Source organism: Perognathus longimembris, chromosome 24 (genome assembly GCF_023159225.1).
Source record: "Perognathus longimembris pacificus isolate PPM17 chromosome 24, ASM2315922v1, whole genome shotgun sequence".
Classification (NCBI taxonomy): domain Eukaryota; kingdom Metazoa; phylum Chordata; class Mammalia; order Rodentia; family Heteromyidae; genus Perognathus; species Perognathus longimembris.
In genome coordinates, this window is record NC_063184.1 from 13,126,301 (window position 1) to 13,140,288 (window position 13,988).

General features: G+C 44.1%; 2 protein-coding genes across 9 annotated transcripts in view; both read right to left on the bottom strand.

Annotated features, from left to right (window-relative positions):
• Mcub (mitochondrial calcium uniporter dominant negative subunit beta) overlaps nucleotides 1-4,317 on the bottom strand; it is a 34,508-nt gene extending 30,191 nt beyond the window's left edge. The window contains exon 1 of the mRNA XM_048333845.1: nucleotides 4,197-4,317. Coding sequence (XP_048189802.1) covers nucleotides 4,197-4,283 — 87 coding nt within the window. The 5' untranslated portion in view covers nucleotides 4,284-4,317. The remainder of the gene's footprint in view (nucleotides 1-4,196) is intronic.
• Nucleotides 4,318-10,552: 6,235 nt separating this feature from the next.
• The window catches only part of Sec24b (SEC24 homolog B, COPII coat complex component), a 69,688-nt gene continuing 66,252 nt past the window's right edge, over nucleotides 10,553-13,988 (bottom strand). For 4 of the 8 annotated variants that reach the window (XM_048333341.1, XM_048333344.1, XM_048333343.1 and 1 more), the window contains exons 23-24: nucleotides 12,177-12,280; nucleotides 10,553-11,397 (exon numbers count right to left, since the gene is read on the bottom strand). In XM_048333341.1, the coding sequence (XP_048189298.1) occupies nucleotides 11,283-11,397; nucleotides 12,177-12,280 (219 nt within the window). In that variant the 3' untranslated portion in view covers nucleotides 10,553-11,282. The remainder of the gene's footprint in view (nucleotides 11,398-12,176; nucleotides 12,281-13,988) is intronic. The other 4 variants (XM_048333347.1, XM_048333345.1, XM_048333346.1 and 1 more) reach the window with 1 other exon arrangement.

Consider the following 13,988-nt stretch of genomic DNA (forward strand, 5'->3'; position numbering starts at 1 on the left):
AAACCTAAGAGGAGCCACAGGAAGTGGCCTGCGCTCAGCCACACCAGCTACATCTTTTAAAAGCTGGCTTACCTTGCTCTGAGGAAGAAACCCATGAAAGGCTACTGATGAGTTCCTTTGAACCTTTTTTCAGGGGAAAGTGAAAATGGTTTCTATGCATCAACCAGAATGTTCCCCAGGAAGACTTGCAGACGTGAGTTATTGGGCTATAAAATGTCACAGATACCCTCTAGCAAAGGCTTAGAAAGCCAACGATATCTGTTTGCAAAATATTTTCTGCAACCATTTTTCAGGCTTATAGTCCTATTACTGTCAGCCTCAAGAAAGAGGAGTTTTCTTCACCAACACCTTTTTCAAGCGTCCTCTTCCATCCAGAAGCCAGGAATGTAGTATATATCTGTAATACCAGAACTAAAGAAGGAGAGTTTAGAGGAGTTCAAGAACACCTAAGCAACACACAGAAAGACAAGGTGCTATGCCAAAACACTAAAACACAAGACAAAAAAATCATATATACATACATACACCAACACAAATCAAACACCTCATCAAATAGCTCATTTAGAATAGAAGGGGAATTTATACACCAAAAGCAAAAAGTGAGAGTTCCCACATAAACACACACTCACACACACACACCTGTCAAAAAGAATTCGACCCTCCAGTCACATCCAAGACATCTGTTATTTACTGTTATGTCCAAGGTGTGGAAAAGAGCTAATGCACTTTTAAGTGCCCAAAAGGGGATCCTGAAAAATATAATATCCCTTACAAAAGTTACAGCTTCAGTTGAAATACAATAGGGTCACCATTTATATATGTTCCCTCTTTTTATTTCCTTTGGGTGTTGTGTCAAATCAAGTAACAGCAGTTAAGAGTTCACGAAATAAGAGATCTGAAGATCAAGTTTGTCTTCAATTAACCAGTAAAAATCTGGAAGTAGGGAGAGAAAAACTGGGAGAGAGTGAAAGAAGGGGTAACAATGCCCAAAAAGAAATGTTCTCATTATCTGACTTATGTAACTGTGAATTCCTCTGTACATCACCTTTATAATAACAATTTTTTTAAAAAGGTAGAAGTGGAAGAGTGGTTGGTAGAGTGATGGCATGGTAGAGCCAGAGAGGGGGGTCCTGAGTTCAAGCCCCACAACACGTACACACGCACAGCACTGACTCCTAAGATGCTGAAATGGTAATGTTTAGTATTTAATAAACAAACTGGTGGAGAAGCACTTTGAGCTCAAAGCATCGATTCTTTTTTTTTTTAGTGCAAATAAATAGCAAAACAACCCTCAGAAGCGCACCTTAGAACCAGCATTGCAGACCCCAAGGCACCAGTAAAAATAAATAAATCAAAATAAAAACAACAAAAGCCCAAGAGGTGGGACAGCAGGAAAGTGAGTAAGAGTGATATAAAAACAACTTCCACATTAACATCTCAGAACAGAATTGAACCCATCCCTATGCTTTGTTTTTTTTTTTAGGTCCAAGACTAGAACTCGAACTCAGTACCTGCTGATTCTGCACACTGGCTAGTGCTCTACCACATCTAGCCACACCTCACACCTCCAACCTGTACGTTTGTTTCTAAAAGGTTTTTTTTTTTTAAGCCCAGTCAAAATATAAGCAGCTGCGAAATTCACAAATATATATATTTAAATACAGCTCGTGGGGAGGAGGGATTGAAATACTATATTGGGGGCATGAAATCCTTTCAGGAAAGTTTCTTGGCCTAAGCAGCAGAAAGGCACAGCTCAGCAATAGCTTTCTGTTTCCAGAGAATTCACAGGGCATTGTGATCACTCCAATCCGCATCCCACACACTGACACACACACACACACACACACACACGCACACGCGCGCGCTCGCGCACATACACACACACATTTACCCCAGCAGGAGCCACAGATCGCCCTGACAACCACCAGACCAACATGCTGGCAGCAGACATGTTGCGACCAGAAGCGACCAACACACAAGGCCAAAGATAATACAAGATGCACACATTCTGTTATTGTGTTCTTTCCAAAAACACTAAACATACCCATGTCAGCTAACTGAGCTGTTTTCTCTACTGCTGGGAAAGCACTGACAATGATTTCCCTACAAAAAAGGATGGGAACTCTACATTTTTTTCAGTCATTAAATGTTCCCGGTAAGGCACACTCATAATTTCTGAAAATACCAATTACAGTTGGGAAAGGCTTGAGATGCTAACTCATGACAAGTCCTTGCAGGCTAGGATGTTAGGAGAGACTGGGTTGCGAATCACATCCCCCCAGTCACTTTCATGGGCTCCAGGGGTTTAAATGTTTATGGGGGTGGGTACATAAAATACCTGTCTTTGGTCATGGGACAATTCTGGTCAAGTGAGACAATCAGTGAAACCTTAGCATGAAAAACGATGTAGCAAGCTAATCTGATTTGCAGAAAATGGTTTAGTAAAAAATCATTTTAGCTAAACCTCCTAAGGGGCCAGGATACCTCTATCAATTTCCTTACCATCAGATTTTTAAGCAAAGCCTCATACAAGATAGGCATGAGCTTAGCTTTGTTCTTGAGGGAAGGGAGCTTTATCAGAGAGGGAGGACATGTTAACATCTCTATTTTTTTTGAAGTCCAGTAAATTGTCTTGGACAGGTGACCTAAGAGTCTGCAAATTAAAAAACGTTCAAGTGTAAGGTTTATGAGAATCATTAATTACAGCCAAAGCACCAAGCATGGTCTGCCTATGATTAGACCTAACAAGCTCACCGGTGTCATTGTTCTCTTCTTGTTCATTCTTGCTGGGCAGTCAAATAATAGAGACAGGATCAGCCACTCCTGGGATCCATTAAGTGCTATTTGAAATGTTGAAGGACTAGGAATGGAGCTTAGTGGTAGAGTGCTTGCCTAGCTTGTGGGCCCCTTGGTTCCAATCCCAGCACCCCAACACTGTTAAATAAGCTTAATACAGCACAATCCTTTGAGCCAGATATGGTGGCTCCCACCTGTAATCCTCTCAGTGCTCCGATGTGGGGTTTGAGGCTAGCCAGGGCTGCCTAGTGAGTTCAAGTCTAGCCTATGCTACTTATGGCAATCCTGTGCCAAAAAATAAGGAAGTCGAAAAGGGCCAGATGTCTGTAATCCTAGTAATTTGAGAGGTAGAAATCAGGGGGAATCAAGATTCCAGGCTAGCCCAGCCAAGACCTTATCTCAATGAAGTACAGCTGATGCAGTGCCCCCCCCCCCCCCCGTCATCTCAGCTACACCAGAGATAAGCAGAATGATTACCAACCATGCCAATCCAGCCAGAGGAAAACCAGGAGGCCTAACCCCCCCCCACCCCAATAATGCAAGCAAAAAGGTAGAGCACCTTGTCCGTTGTCTGGCAATCGTGAGGTCCAGAGCTCAAACCCTAGTGAAGTCGCCCCCCGACCCGCCCCCCCCACACACACACATGAGAAACAAGGAGGAAAGAAGATCCTATCTTAAAAGGCATCTGTCCCCAATTCCTTTACTAAGCCTACCGTTTCACAAGTTAAGGAGTTTGGCTCTGTTTCTTAACACAATGACACATTCTTCCCTGGCTTGCATTCAAGGGGGAACCTCCCCCCCCAACTCTTTTTTGTAAATGCATTTCAACACTTTTTGCATCAATCCAAGGCTGATGCCCTGAGACCTGGGGAGGCAAAGAAAAGCCAAACAAAATCCCCCAAAACAAGAAGTGAAAGTGCCCGGAAAGTCGCATTGCCTGCTGCTGACGCTTCTTTTCCTCAGCCTTTGCCTGCTCACCATCACCATCTGAAACTAGTTTGAAACTAGACCGAGTGGGGGCAGGAAGTAAACGAACCCCCACGCCCCATGTTCCCTTGTCCCCTTCCTTCCCGCCTGCTAGGGCTCCATCTCGCCCTAGTTAGGTCAGCTGTCTGTCTGTCTGCGAGTGTGCATGTGTGTCTGTCTGTCCAGTAGGTCCTCAAGGCCCCCGGGGGAGCGAGGTGCTCCCGGTTTGCGGGATGGCCAGGCCACTATCCCGCGCCTCGATCCCGGCCTCGCGATTCCGAGCGGCCCGGGGACCCCCTCGCCCAGCGCCCCGCGCCCCGCGCCCCGCGCCGGCCCCACCACCACCTGTCGGCCTCCGGGCCGCTCCCGCCAAAGTTGCCCGACGCAAACTTTCCACCCGCGGACCCTGGTGGGGGCCTCGCGCCCGCGCTTACCCAGGACGTGGGCGGGCACGCAGGGTGCGGGGCTCGGGGGACGGGCGGCCGCCGTGGAGGTCCGCGCCACAGCCTCCTCGGGAGCATCCCCGGCCCGCAGCCTCCCGCGCCGGCCGCGGGCTCCGGCGGGTCTGAGCGGGGCGGCTCCGAGGGCGGCCGCGGCGTGGGCGCGGGCGGGAGGGCGGGGCCCCGGCCGAGATTTTTCCCCTCCGACAAAAAAGCCTTAAACCCCAGCGACTCCGAGGGCGGAGGCCGGGCGCACGGTCTCCCGAGGCTAGCCCGGGCCAAAAAAGAAAAAAAAAAAAAAAAAGTTCCCATCCTAAAAAGAACCGAGGCCAAAAGGGCCGGAGGACCCGGCTCGGAGGGCCGCGAAGGCCCCGAGTTCAAACCCGAGAGCAGCCAAAAGCAGCACGCAGCAGGAGCGCCCCAGCTCTGCTCTCCGAAGCCGGGGCTCTGCGGGGCGTGCCCGGCTTCCCGCAGAGGTTCCTAGGAGAGATCCACGCCTGGGGGGCGCGTGCTGGGTGCTGGGTGCTCAGTGCTGCGAGCTGCCCTCTCCCTCCCATCCCCGGCCTGGAGGGAGATGCGGCGCCGGAGCAGGGGCGTCCGGGTCGAACCCCCGGCTGGGTTGGTTCCCATCTCACCTCTCTGTGGGGGCTCGCAGGCTGGGCCGGGCCGAGTCCCCAGCTCACTAGGGAGCTACAGCCCTGTTGTTATTTACTTATTTATTTTTAATGCAACTTGCTACCTGGCTCTTTATTGGTGAAACCTGCCAGAGTCAATGGATCCCAGCTGTCATACTACACAGGGGTCGCTTCCCCTGAGGACGATCACTAAGGAAAAACAAACAACAACAACAAAACCAACCCTGGAAACCTCCAGGATACTAAAACTTCTACCACCCCAAACCAGAAAGAACCTGGGAAAACACCCCCCCCCCCCCAAAACCTTTGCTCTTTGTTTCCTAGATAAAGCCTGTGGGGTTTCACCAGCCCTGTTATCTTTCACTGGTGGTAGAGAACATCTCTCCCTGGGGGTTAGGAAGATAGATGTAAACCAGAACAATAAACAAGACTCCTGCTTAGGCTCTGTTAACCACTAATCCATTGCCTTCCCCTCCCTCAGCTCTCAAGTGGAATCAACTCCCATTAGCACAGGCATAAGGACAAACCCAGGCTGGTCGAGGAACAGGACCATTGAAGACTAATTGAGTTAAGCAGCACTGGGGTTTTGAAAATCAAACCCCACCGGGTAGTTAGTGTCACAGGAGACAGAAAGTTCCTTTGGGAAAAGAAATGACTTTACCTGAGTCCTTTTCCACTATTAACTACTGCTCAAAAAAAAAAAAGTTTTCTTGGAGGGAGAGAAGATGTCTACTTTCCATTTTAAGGTCAGCACATTGCTGAGCCCCTCTGAGTGTTTAGACAGCTGGGGTGTGTTGTGGGTGACCTCCACATGCATACACTAATGGTGGTAAAATAAACATTTGTTTGGTGCTGGTTCTTGGGCCTGAGCTTAGCATCTAGGCACTTTTAGTTCTTGTTGTTTTCCTTTTAAGGCTGGCACACTAGTACTTGAGCCCCAGCTCCACTTCTGGCTTTTTGCTGGTTATTTGTAGGAGTCTTGTGGGCTTTGCTGCTCAAGCTGGCCTCACACCAGGATCCTCAGATCTCAGCCTCTTAAGTAGCTCAGTCTGAGGTCTCTAGTTCTCACCTCTAACTCTTGGCATGGGAACTTCCTGTCTCTGTGCATTACTATTCTGCATTCTAGTCCACAACTTCCGGTCATATGTTTTAAATTTTGTCACAGGTCTTCCTTCCCACAAGCATACTTTCATTATTCATCATCAACTGAATCTTTAATTTAAAGCAGGTACTGTGCTAAGCACCCAAGGATGAGTGAAGCCCTGCACTGGCCCTGGCGTGCACAGTGTAGCTGGAAAGGGAGACACAATGCAAACAGAAGTGACGGTAAAGGCTCCAAGTGGGCGAGTGCTAAGTGCAAAGGCCCAGTGATCACACCGTTAGGAGCCAGTGCAGTGAATTTACTCAGAACTAAGGCCACTTTAGCTTTGGGGCTGTTCATTTGCCAAAAATCTCCCAAAGCACAGGGACATGTGGTATGTGTATGCACAGCAATGTGTTCACTCAGTTGTCCATACTATTTCTAAAGATACCTTAATTGGAATAGCTGAAACCACTACATCTTTCTTCCCCAGCCTCTTCTGTCACACATGCCCACAGGTCAGGCGGCAGTGGCTGTCTTTGACTATTCTCAAGGGTCCACACAGAGTAAGTTGAATTGGAGCTGTATTTAGTTTGGGTACAGAGATATATGTTCTGTGATTCAAAAAAAGTCTTTTAAAATTTTTTTGGTTGGTTGTGGGGCTTGAACTCTGGGCTTGGGCACTATCCCTGAGCTCTTCAGCCCAAAGCTAGTGTTCTACCACTTGATCCACAGCACTGCTTCTGGTTTTCTGGTGGTTAATTGGTGGTAAGAATCTTAGGGACTTTTCTGCCCAGGCTGACTTAGAATCACAATCCTTAGATCTCAGCCTCATGAGTAGCTAGAATTACAGGTGTGAAACACTAGCATCTGGCTTCAAAAAAGTTTTTTTTCCACACACTAGTAAGTTGGCCAACTTAGTTTTGTGCCAGTATGAGGGCTTTGCACTTTCACTGGGCTTTTCAACCATGGCTGGCATTTTACTAATGAGCCATCTCCACAGCCTCACTTTTTTGTTGGTTAATTGGAGGATGTGTCTGCCTAGACTGGTTTTAAATCAGCATTTTCAGATCTCAGCCTCCTGAGTAGCTAAGATTACAGGTGTGAATCACTAAGCTCCACCTTAGTATCTTGGTTAAAAGTATAGGGCCAGAGATTGTATTGCAAGGTGAACATAACTCACAGGGTTAGGGACCGGCTGTGCAGCTCATGAAGAGGCAATAACAGACAATGTAAACAAGGCAGTGATTTCATGCTTCTGTAATCCTAGCTACGCAGGAGGTGGATATCAAGGCTCAAAGCCACTCCTGGCAGAAAAGTCCATTAAATTCTTACTGCCAATTAATCAACAAAAAGCCAGAAGTGGAGCTGTGGCTAAGTGGTAAATCACTGGCCTTGAGCAAAAAAAAAAGCTTAAGAATAGTACCTAGGCCCTGAGTTCAGCACCAAAAAAGAAAACAAAAACTCCATTCAGTAATATACACTTAACAAAGCATTTTGTTATTTTTATTGCCTTAAAGGAAAGTGACTATCTTACTTAATGTGACGTGCTACTTCAGGGAGCATTTGCACAAGGAATTTTCATAAGGAAATTTCAGCCATTACAATGTAATGATGGAAACCTAAAATAAGCAACAGAACTTTCAAAAGATGCCAAATTATTGTATATTTGTAATGAGCAATTCTATAAAAACCAAAATATAAAGTGTGCATTATGTTTATACTTTTGTTTTCCTGCTTTGTGTGTGTGTGTGTGTGTGTGTGTGTGTGAATCGGGGGGCTTAAACTGTGAGCGTAGGGGCTGTCCCTGAGCTCCTTTTACTCAGGCTAGCTCACTATACCACTTGAGCTACAGCACCACTTCTGGCTATTTTGGTGGTATATTGGAGATCTGAGTCTCACAGACTTCTCTGCCCAGGCTGGCTTTGAACTTCAATCTTCAGATGTCAGCTTCCTGAGTATCTAGGATTAGAGGCATGAACCACCAGTGCCAGGCAACTTTCCTGCTCTTTAGACATAATGGATACCATGGACAAAGTTCCCACAGTTTGTGAAAATTTAAATAGCTTTTATTGTTACAAATGAACATGTCTAAATTTCTGTTGTAGCAGAAGTTTCTGAGAAAATAAATCTACAAGTAAATATATTTTACAAGATAGAATAAAGCACTTCATCCTTGATTTCATTAAATAATTACAAATTTCTTAATGAACTCATTTTTAAAAACTTTTATGACCATAAAACTCTTAAGATATAACCTAGAAGAAAATAAACAGGACTTTGGGTATAGCAACAACTTTTAAGACAAAGGAAAAACCAAATCCATGAAAGAAAGAATACAGCATGTGCAGGGTACACCAGATATGTCAGTACTCAAAGGCAGAGGCAGGCGGACCATGGGTTGTGGGCCAGCCTGGGCTACATAGTGAGGGGTTAAAAAAAAAATCTGAGAAAATGCTGGGCAATGTGTGGAATGAGGTTTCTTGGGCTCACAGCATGAGTCCAGGACTGAAAGTGGGCTCTGGGATGCCGGCTGGCAGAGTCTTGAGATGGCTGAGGACAGGACATGACTAGAGGCAGGGAATATGTTCGCCACATTATTTCCACAATACTTCTGCCAATCAATCCACAATGCTCTGCCAATCAATCCCACCATGTCTCTGTCAATCAATCCCACCATGCTTCTGTCCATCAATCCCATCATGCCTCTGTCACTCAATCCCACCATGTTCCTGTCAATCAACCCCCAAAAGACTCTGTCATCAATTCCACCATGCTTCTGTAATCAATCCCATCATGCCTCTGCCCAGGTAATTGACTTCAACCTCCACACACTGCACGATGAGAGACTTTGGAGGACTCTGCCTCCCTTGCAAACCTTCCAGGAAGTGGCTGGGTTTGATTCCACACCCCAGGAGCACTCCTGTATCTCATTTGTAGGACTCCAGATTCTTTATTCTCCTTGTCTGTTTTAGGTGCTCCAACTCAGGCCATCAAGTCACATCATACCTGCAGCCACCGCCAATTTTTTTATAACCCTCACATCTCTATCTCTACTCAAAATAGAGGATCCATGTTAACTGTGGGCTTTTCATGCTCTGACCTCCTCCACTCTTCAATATCGCAACTGCCAGAGACATAGTCCATACAGCACCAGCAATATCCAACTCCCCACGTAAGTGCAAGCATCTTGATGATCTCTCTAGTGCCTCCTCCTGGTAGTCCTACTCTTAACAGCTCTTTGGTCTCAAAGGAACCACCACATTCCTCAGCCCACTAACTTACACCCATTCTGAGTCCATTCCCCCTTGCAAATTTCTCAATTCCCTTGATTCTGTTTCTTGTACCCAACCCTGAATAAATCCAGCTTTTTTACCAAGCACTGAACATGCTTAGGGGAAAGATACCAAGTAAACAAAGATAACAAAGATTCCCTCTGTGGCTATGACTCACAACCCCAGATGGCCCACATTGCTGCTAGATCATTGCACTGACCAGCAATGGTCAACTCGGCACCTTATTCTTGTAGGAGATGGTTCCCTCTTTCCTGCTGTAGCATCTTTCAGCGCAAATGGCTATCCAAAGGCACCTTCATCCAGCACCCAGTTCCTCTTAGCTTTTCTTCCAAAAAAACCCCACTCACCTTTCAGAAGGCCCTTGCCTGTCACTGTCATAGCATTAACTGAGCCTTCTTGCCCAGCCTCATTTCCCTTCTCAGGAGTCACCACACTTGGCCTCTGCCTTCCACATTCTCCATTTAGACCTAAGCTTTGTTGACATGAAAACGTTGTTTTGTGCCTGGAAATAGTATCTGGCAAGCATTACCTGCTTATAAATATTTATTGTCTGAATGCCAAAATATCCGTTTTTGTCTTTCCTACTGTCAAATGTCAGTGTTTAGCTGCAGCCTCTCCTGATGCTCAGTCAGTATCATTCTTTTTAGAGGGGCCAAGTACAGTCCTGGGGGTGGGGGGCGGGAGTGGGTGTAGGTGGTGGGTGGTGAGAACATTTGTCTTTTATTACCAGCTCTGTCACTAATTAGTAAGTAATGTCATTTAGGGTGAGTCATTTAACCTCTCATTTCCATTACAGAATGTGAGAGTTCTTTTATTTTTATCTAAAAGAAAAGAGATCCACCAAAGCATAAAGCCAGCAGGATATCAACACCCACTAACAGCTTTTCTTCAAAAGTCATCAACAGGGATTTTCTGGTGCACAAAATAAAGCTGTATTCTACAACTAAAAGTATTATGTCCAGCAGTTTTTAATTGTAAATAAGCTATTAGTGAATGAGATTTGAGTAGAACAAAAACAATGTCAAAATTCATGATGTAATCTTCAAGTCTAAAACAATAGTCAAGTGGGTTATTAAAGTTTTCTTATTACAAGTATACAGGAAATTGCTGACTTTAAATGAATAAGATAGTTTAAGATAATGCTAGGTAGTTACATATATTTTGAAAATAGCATCATGTTTCTAGAATACCAACAGAAAACCAATGAAACTGATGGATTTACAGATTCCTAACTGAAGTATAGTATTTTCTCCAAGAAGTAACTTCATGGTAGTCTATATGTAAAAAGATCACCAAATCCCAGCCACAAAAACTTCCAACCAAAATAACCCAAACAAAGGAAACACCAAACCATTGTCAAGCAAAATATTTTTAATTAGTAGGCTGATCATAAATAAATCCACATAAAAGATTTAACAGAATTACAAAGAGTTTTGTGTTTCTTTTGTGGACTCAATTCATAATATGCATTAGTCAACCTCATTCTCTAACTGCGACAAAAAGAGTTGTCATCCAACAATGTAGCACAGTTTAAGCAATTCATATTCTGTAGTTACATTTTTTACATTTTCTTTACAAATGGAACACTTATGTACATTATATATATGTATATATTCTATAGCTCATGTACTGAAATTCTATTGTCTTTACAGAGAAAATGTTCAATTCATTTAATGAATACGAATCATTCCTTGTTAAAAAGTAATTCATATAAACGAGTAACACAGTACCTCTTGCCTTTTGGCATCTCTTGTCAGAGTTCAAGTCCAGAAATGTTATGTTAAGGAGAAAAATGATCTAATGTTACATTATGACATTTCATTCCACATAGCTACATAAATCTGCTGACTGCACTACTGGAAATGTGTAGAAACCAACTGAAACATACTTAGTGAAAGAGCATCATCATCACTATTAGCTAGGCCAAGCCATTCTCCCCTCCCCTCTTGCCAGCACCTTAGGCAGGTGACAGAGAGCGCTTCCTTCCCAACCCGCCCGGTGTTCCTCCGGAAGATCAGGCTTCGCTTTGGCGAGGCAGCTTTGTCTTCTTGTTCAGTTTCAATCTACTTCACTTACAAATCTGCTGCTGAACATGAAGCAAAAATTCATAATAAGAGAATGCGGCTTCTGTCCGGTCTTCAACTAAGTGTTGAAAAAATTCTGCTTTGGCAGGACTCTCATCTCTGAAAGAGAGCAAGGGAGGAGAGATTCATGATGGGTAAGACATGGGGGCTCACTGGCCAGGGAAGGACATTCTATCCCGAGGACATATTCTGGTGTCATTTAATGTCTGCTTTGAGGAGGAATCCTGCTCAGACAACCATGTCCCCTGCAGCACTGTCATTACAACCAAGGTATGGAGTCAGCCCAGATGCACTACAGCACATGAATGGCTCAAGAAAATGTGGTATATATACACAGGGGAATTGTACTAGAAAGAAAATTGTATCATTTTCAAAGAAATGGAAGGACCTGGAAAAAATAATTTTAAGTGAAGTAAGTCTGGCCCAGAGAGACAAAGGATCCATGTTTTCTCTCACAGGTAGAAGTTAGAATTAGTTTATAAACAGATAAGTAAATATATTGGGTGGTATTCAAGTGTACACAAATGGGATTAACTGAAATGTGATAAGATTCAAGGGAGAAATCAAATAGTGTAATTTCTTAGATAAGCAAAGTCAAAGTTGAACAACATAAACATCAGGAAACAGATACTTGAAAGGAGTAGGGTGGGGTTAAGGGGAGAGGGGTAGAGAAATGAAGAGGAGGGGGAAAGATTGCAGTCAAGAATACAATGTATAGCCTACATAATTAAGGCAAGTGAGGGAAGGGGTGGGCGGGGAGGGGTGGGTGAGAATGTTAAAAGGGATTACTGTGATCAAGATGCACTGTATTCATAAGCTGCTTTGTTGAATGGCAACTCCTGCTCAGTTTGCACAGGAAAAGCTGTAGAGACACTTACTTCACCACATGAAGCACTGGGCTTAGTGGTCTGCTGTCTCTGAGCCAAGCTATAAAGGACCGGGTTCTTTCAGATGAAAGTGTGTCCAGCTCTGGAAGATGTGTCTAGAAAGAGAAGCACTGTTAGGCAATATTCTGATAATTCCACAGGGGTAGCACGGAATCACACACCAGTGCACTTTAGCTTGTAGCAAACAAGTAGTTAAAACCTTCCCAATGTCTGCATGCCACCAGCACTCTGCTACATCGTCAATGCTTCTTCTGATGGTGATAGTCAAATGAAGGCAGCTACCACCAAGTTTCCCACCCAATTAGCAGTCATACATTGTACTTCACTCTAAAAACAACTACTCGGAGAATTTCATGTTTCTTTCATTTACAATTTGAATGTAAGAACAGGAAAGATGTATAAATTGCTTTAACACTTGAAACACGCCTCCAGCCCCTTCTCCTCTGGCTGTTCTGGACCTGGGGCTTCACTTTTTGCCCTAGCCAGCCTTGTCCTCAATTCTCATTTGTGCTCCCCGCTGAGGCTGGGGTGGCAGGCACAGCGGCACACCCAGCTACTGTTTCAGAAGGGGCCTGGTGAACATACATTTTTGCCTTTGATGGTCTTAAACCACATAGATGGTGATTTTCTCAGCATACATAGCTACTCCTATACTTGCAAACATAATTTTGAAAGTAAAAATGGATCACATTATGGATTTTTTTCATGTTAATATCCTTTCCACTAAGTGCACAGAAGCCACCTAAGTATGTAATGCTATATGTATTTTTGTACATAACTATATTTCTATGAATACATTTATGGTCTATATTTTAAAGAATAATTTACTGAATTATGTAGTATATGATTTTAATTTTAATAGATATTGTCAAATAGGTCTCCACGAAAGTTTAAGCATTTTTTTTCAAAAACTAAAAAACAAAAACTAGTGACTCGGGCTGGGGATATGGCCTAGTGGCAAGAGAGCATGCCTCGTATACATGAGGCCCTGGGTTCAATTCCCCAGCACCACACATATACAGAAAACGGCCAGAAGTGGCGCTGTGGCTCAAGTGGCAGAGTGCTAGCCTTGAGCAAAAGGAAGCCAGGGACAGTGCTCAGGCCCTGAGTCCAAGGCCCAGGACTGGCCGGAAAAACAAAAACAAAAACAAAAACAAAAAATACTAGTGACTCACACCTGCAATCCTAGCTGCTTAAGAGGCTGAGATCTGAGGATCTATGTTCAAAGTCAACCCAGGCAGGAAAGACCATTGAGAATTTTAACCTCAATTAAAAAGTGGGAGGTAGAGCTGTGGCAAGTGTTAGAGCACCAGCATTGAGCAAACAAAGCTCATAGTGCCCAGGCTCTGAGTTTAAGCCCAGGACTGGCAAAAAAATAAAAATAAAATAAAAATAAAAAGCCAACAACATCTTGCAGATAATCTCATACTTCTACTGTATATCTTTTGGCTTTATTATTAACAAATAGAAATGTCCTTTATTGATGCTCTGAGATATTTTTTCAGATTACTGTCTTACAAAGGCCTTTCCATTTTAATATTATATATGTATAAATGTTTCTTCTGACATCTTCCTAGGGTTTATTTTTTATCTTCAGTACTAGAATCTGAACTCAGGGCCTCCTGCTAGCATTTGAGCCACATTCTCAGTCCTTTGCTTTCAGTTATATTTTAGATACAGACATACTTTTTGTCCTTGGTCCTCTACCTACACCTCCTATGAGCTGGGATTACAGCTGTGTACCACCATTGCCTGGCTTGTTTGGCAATGGGGATTGTTAACTTTTTGCCCATGCTAGCCTTA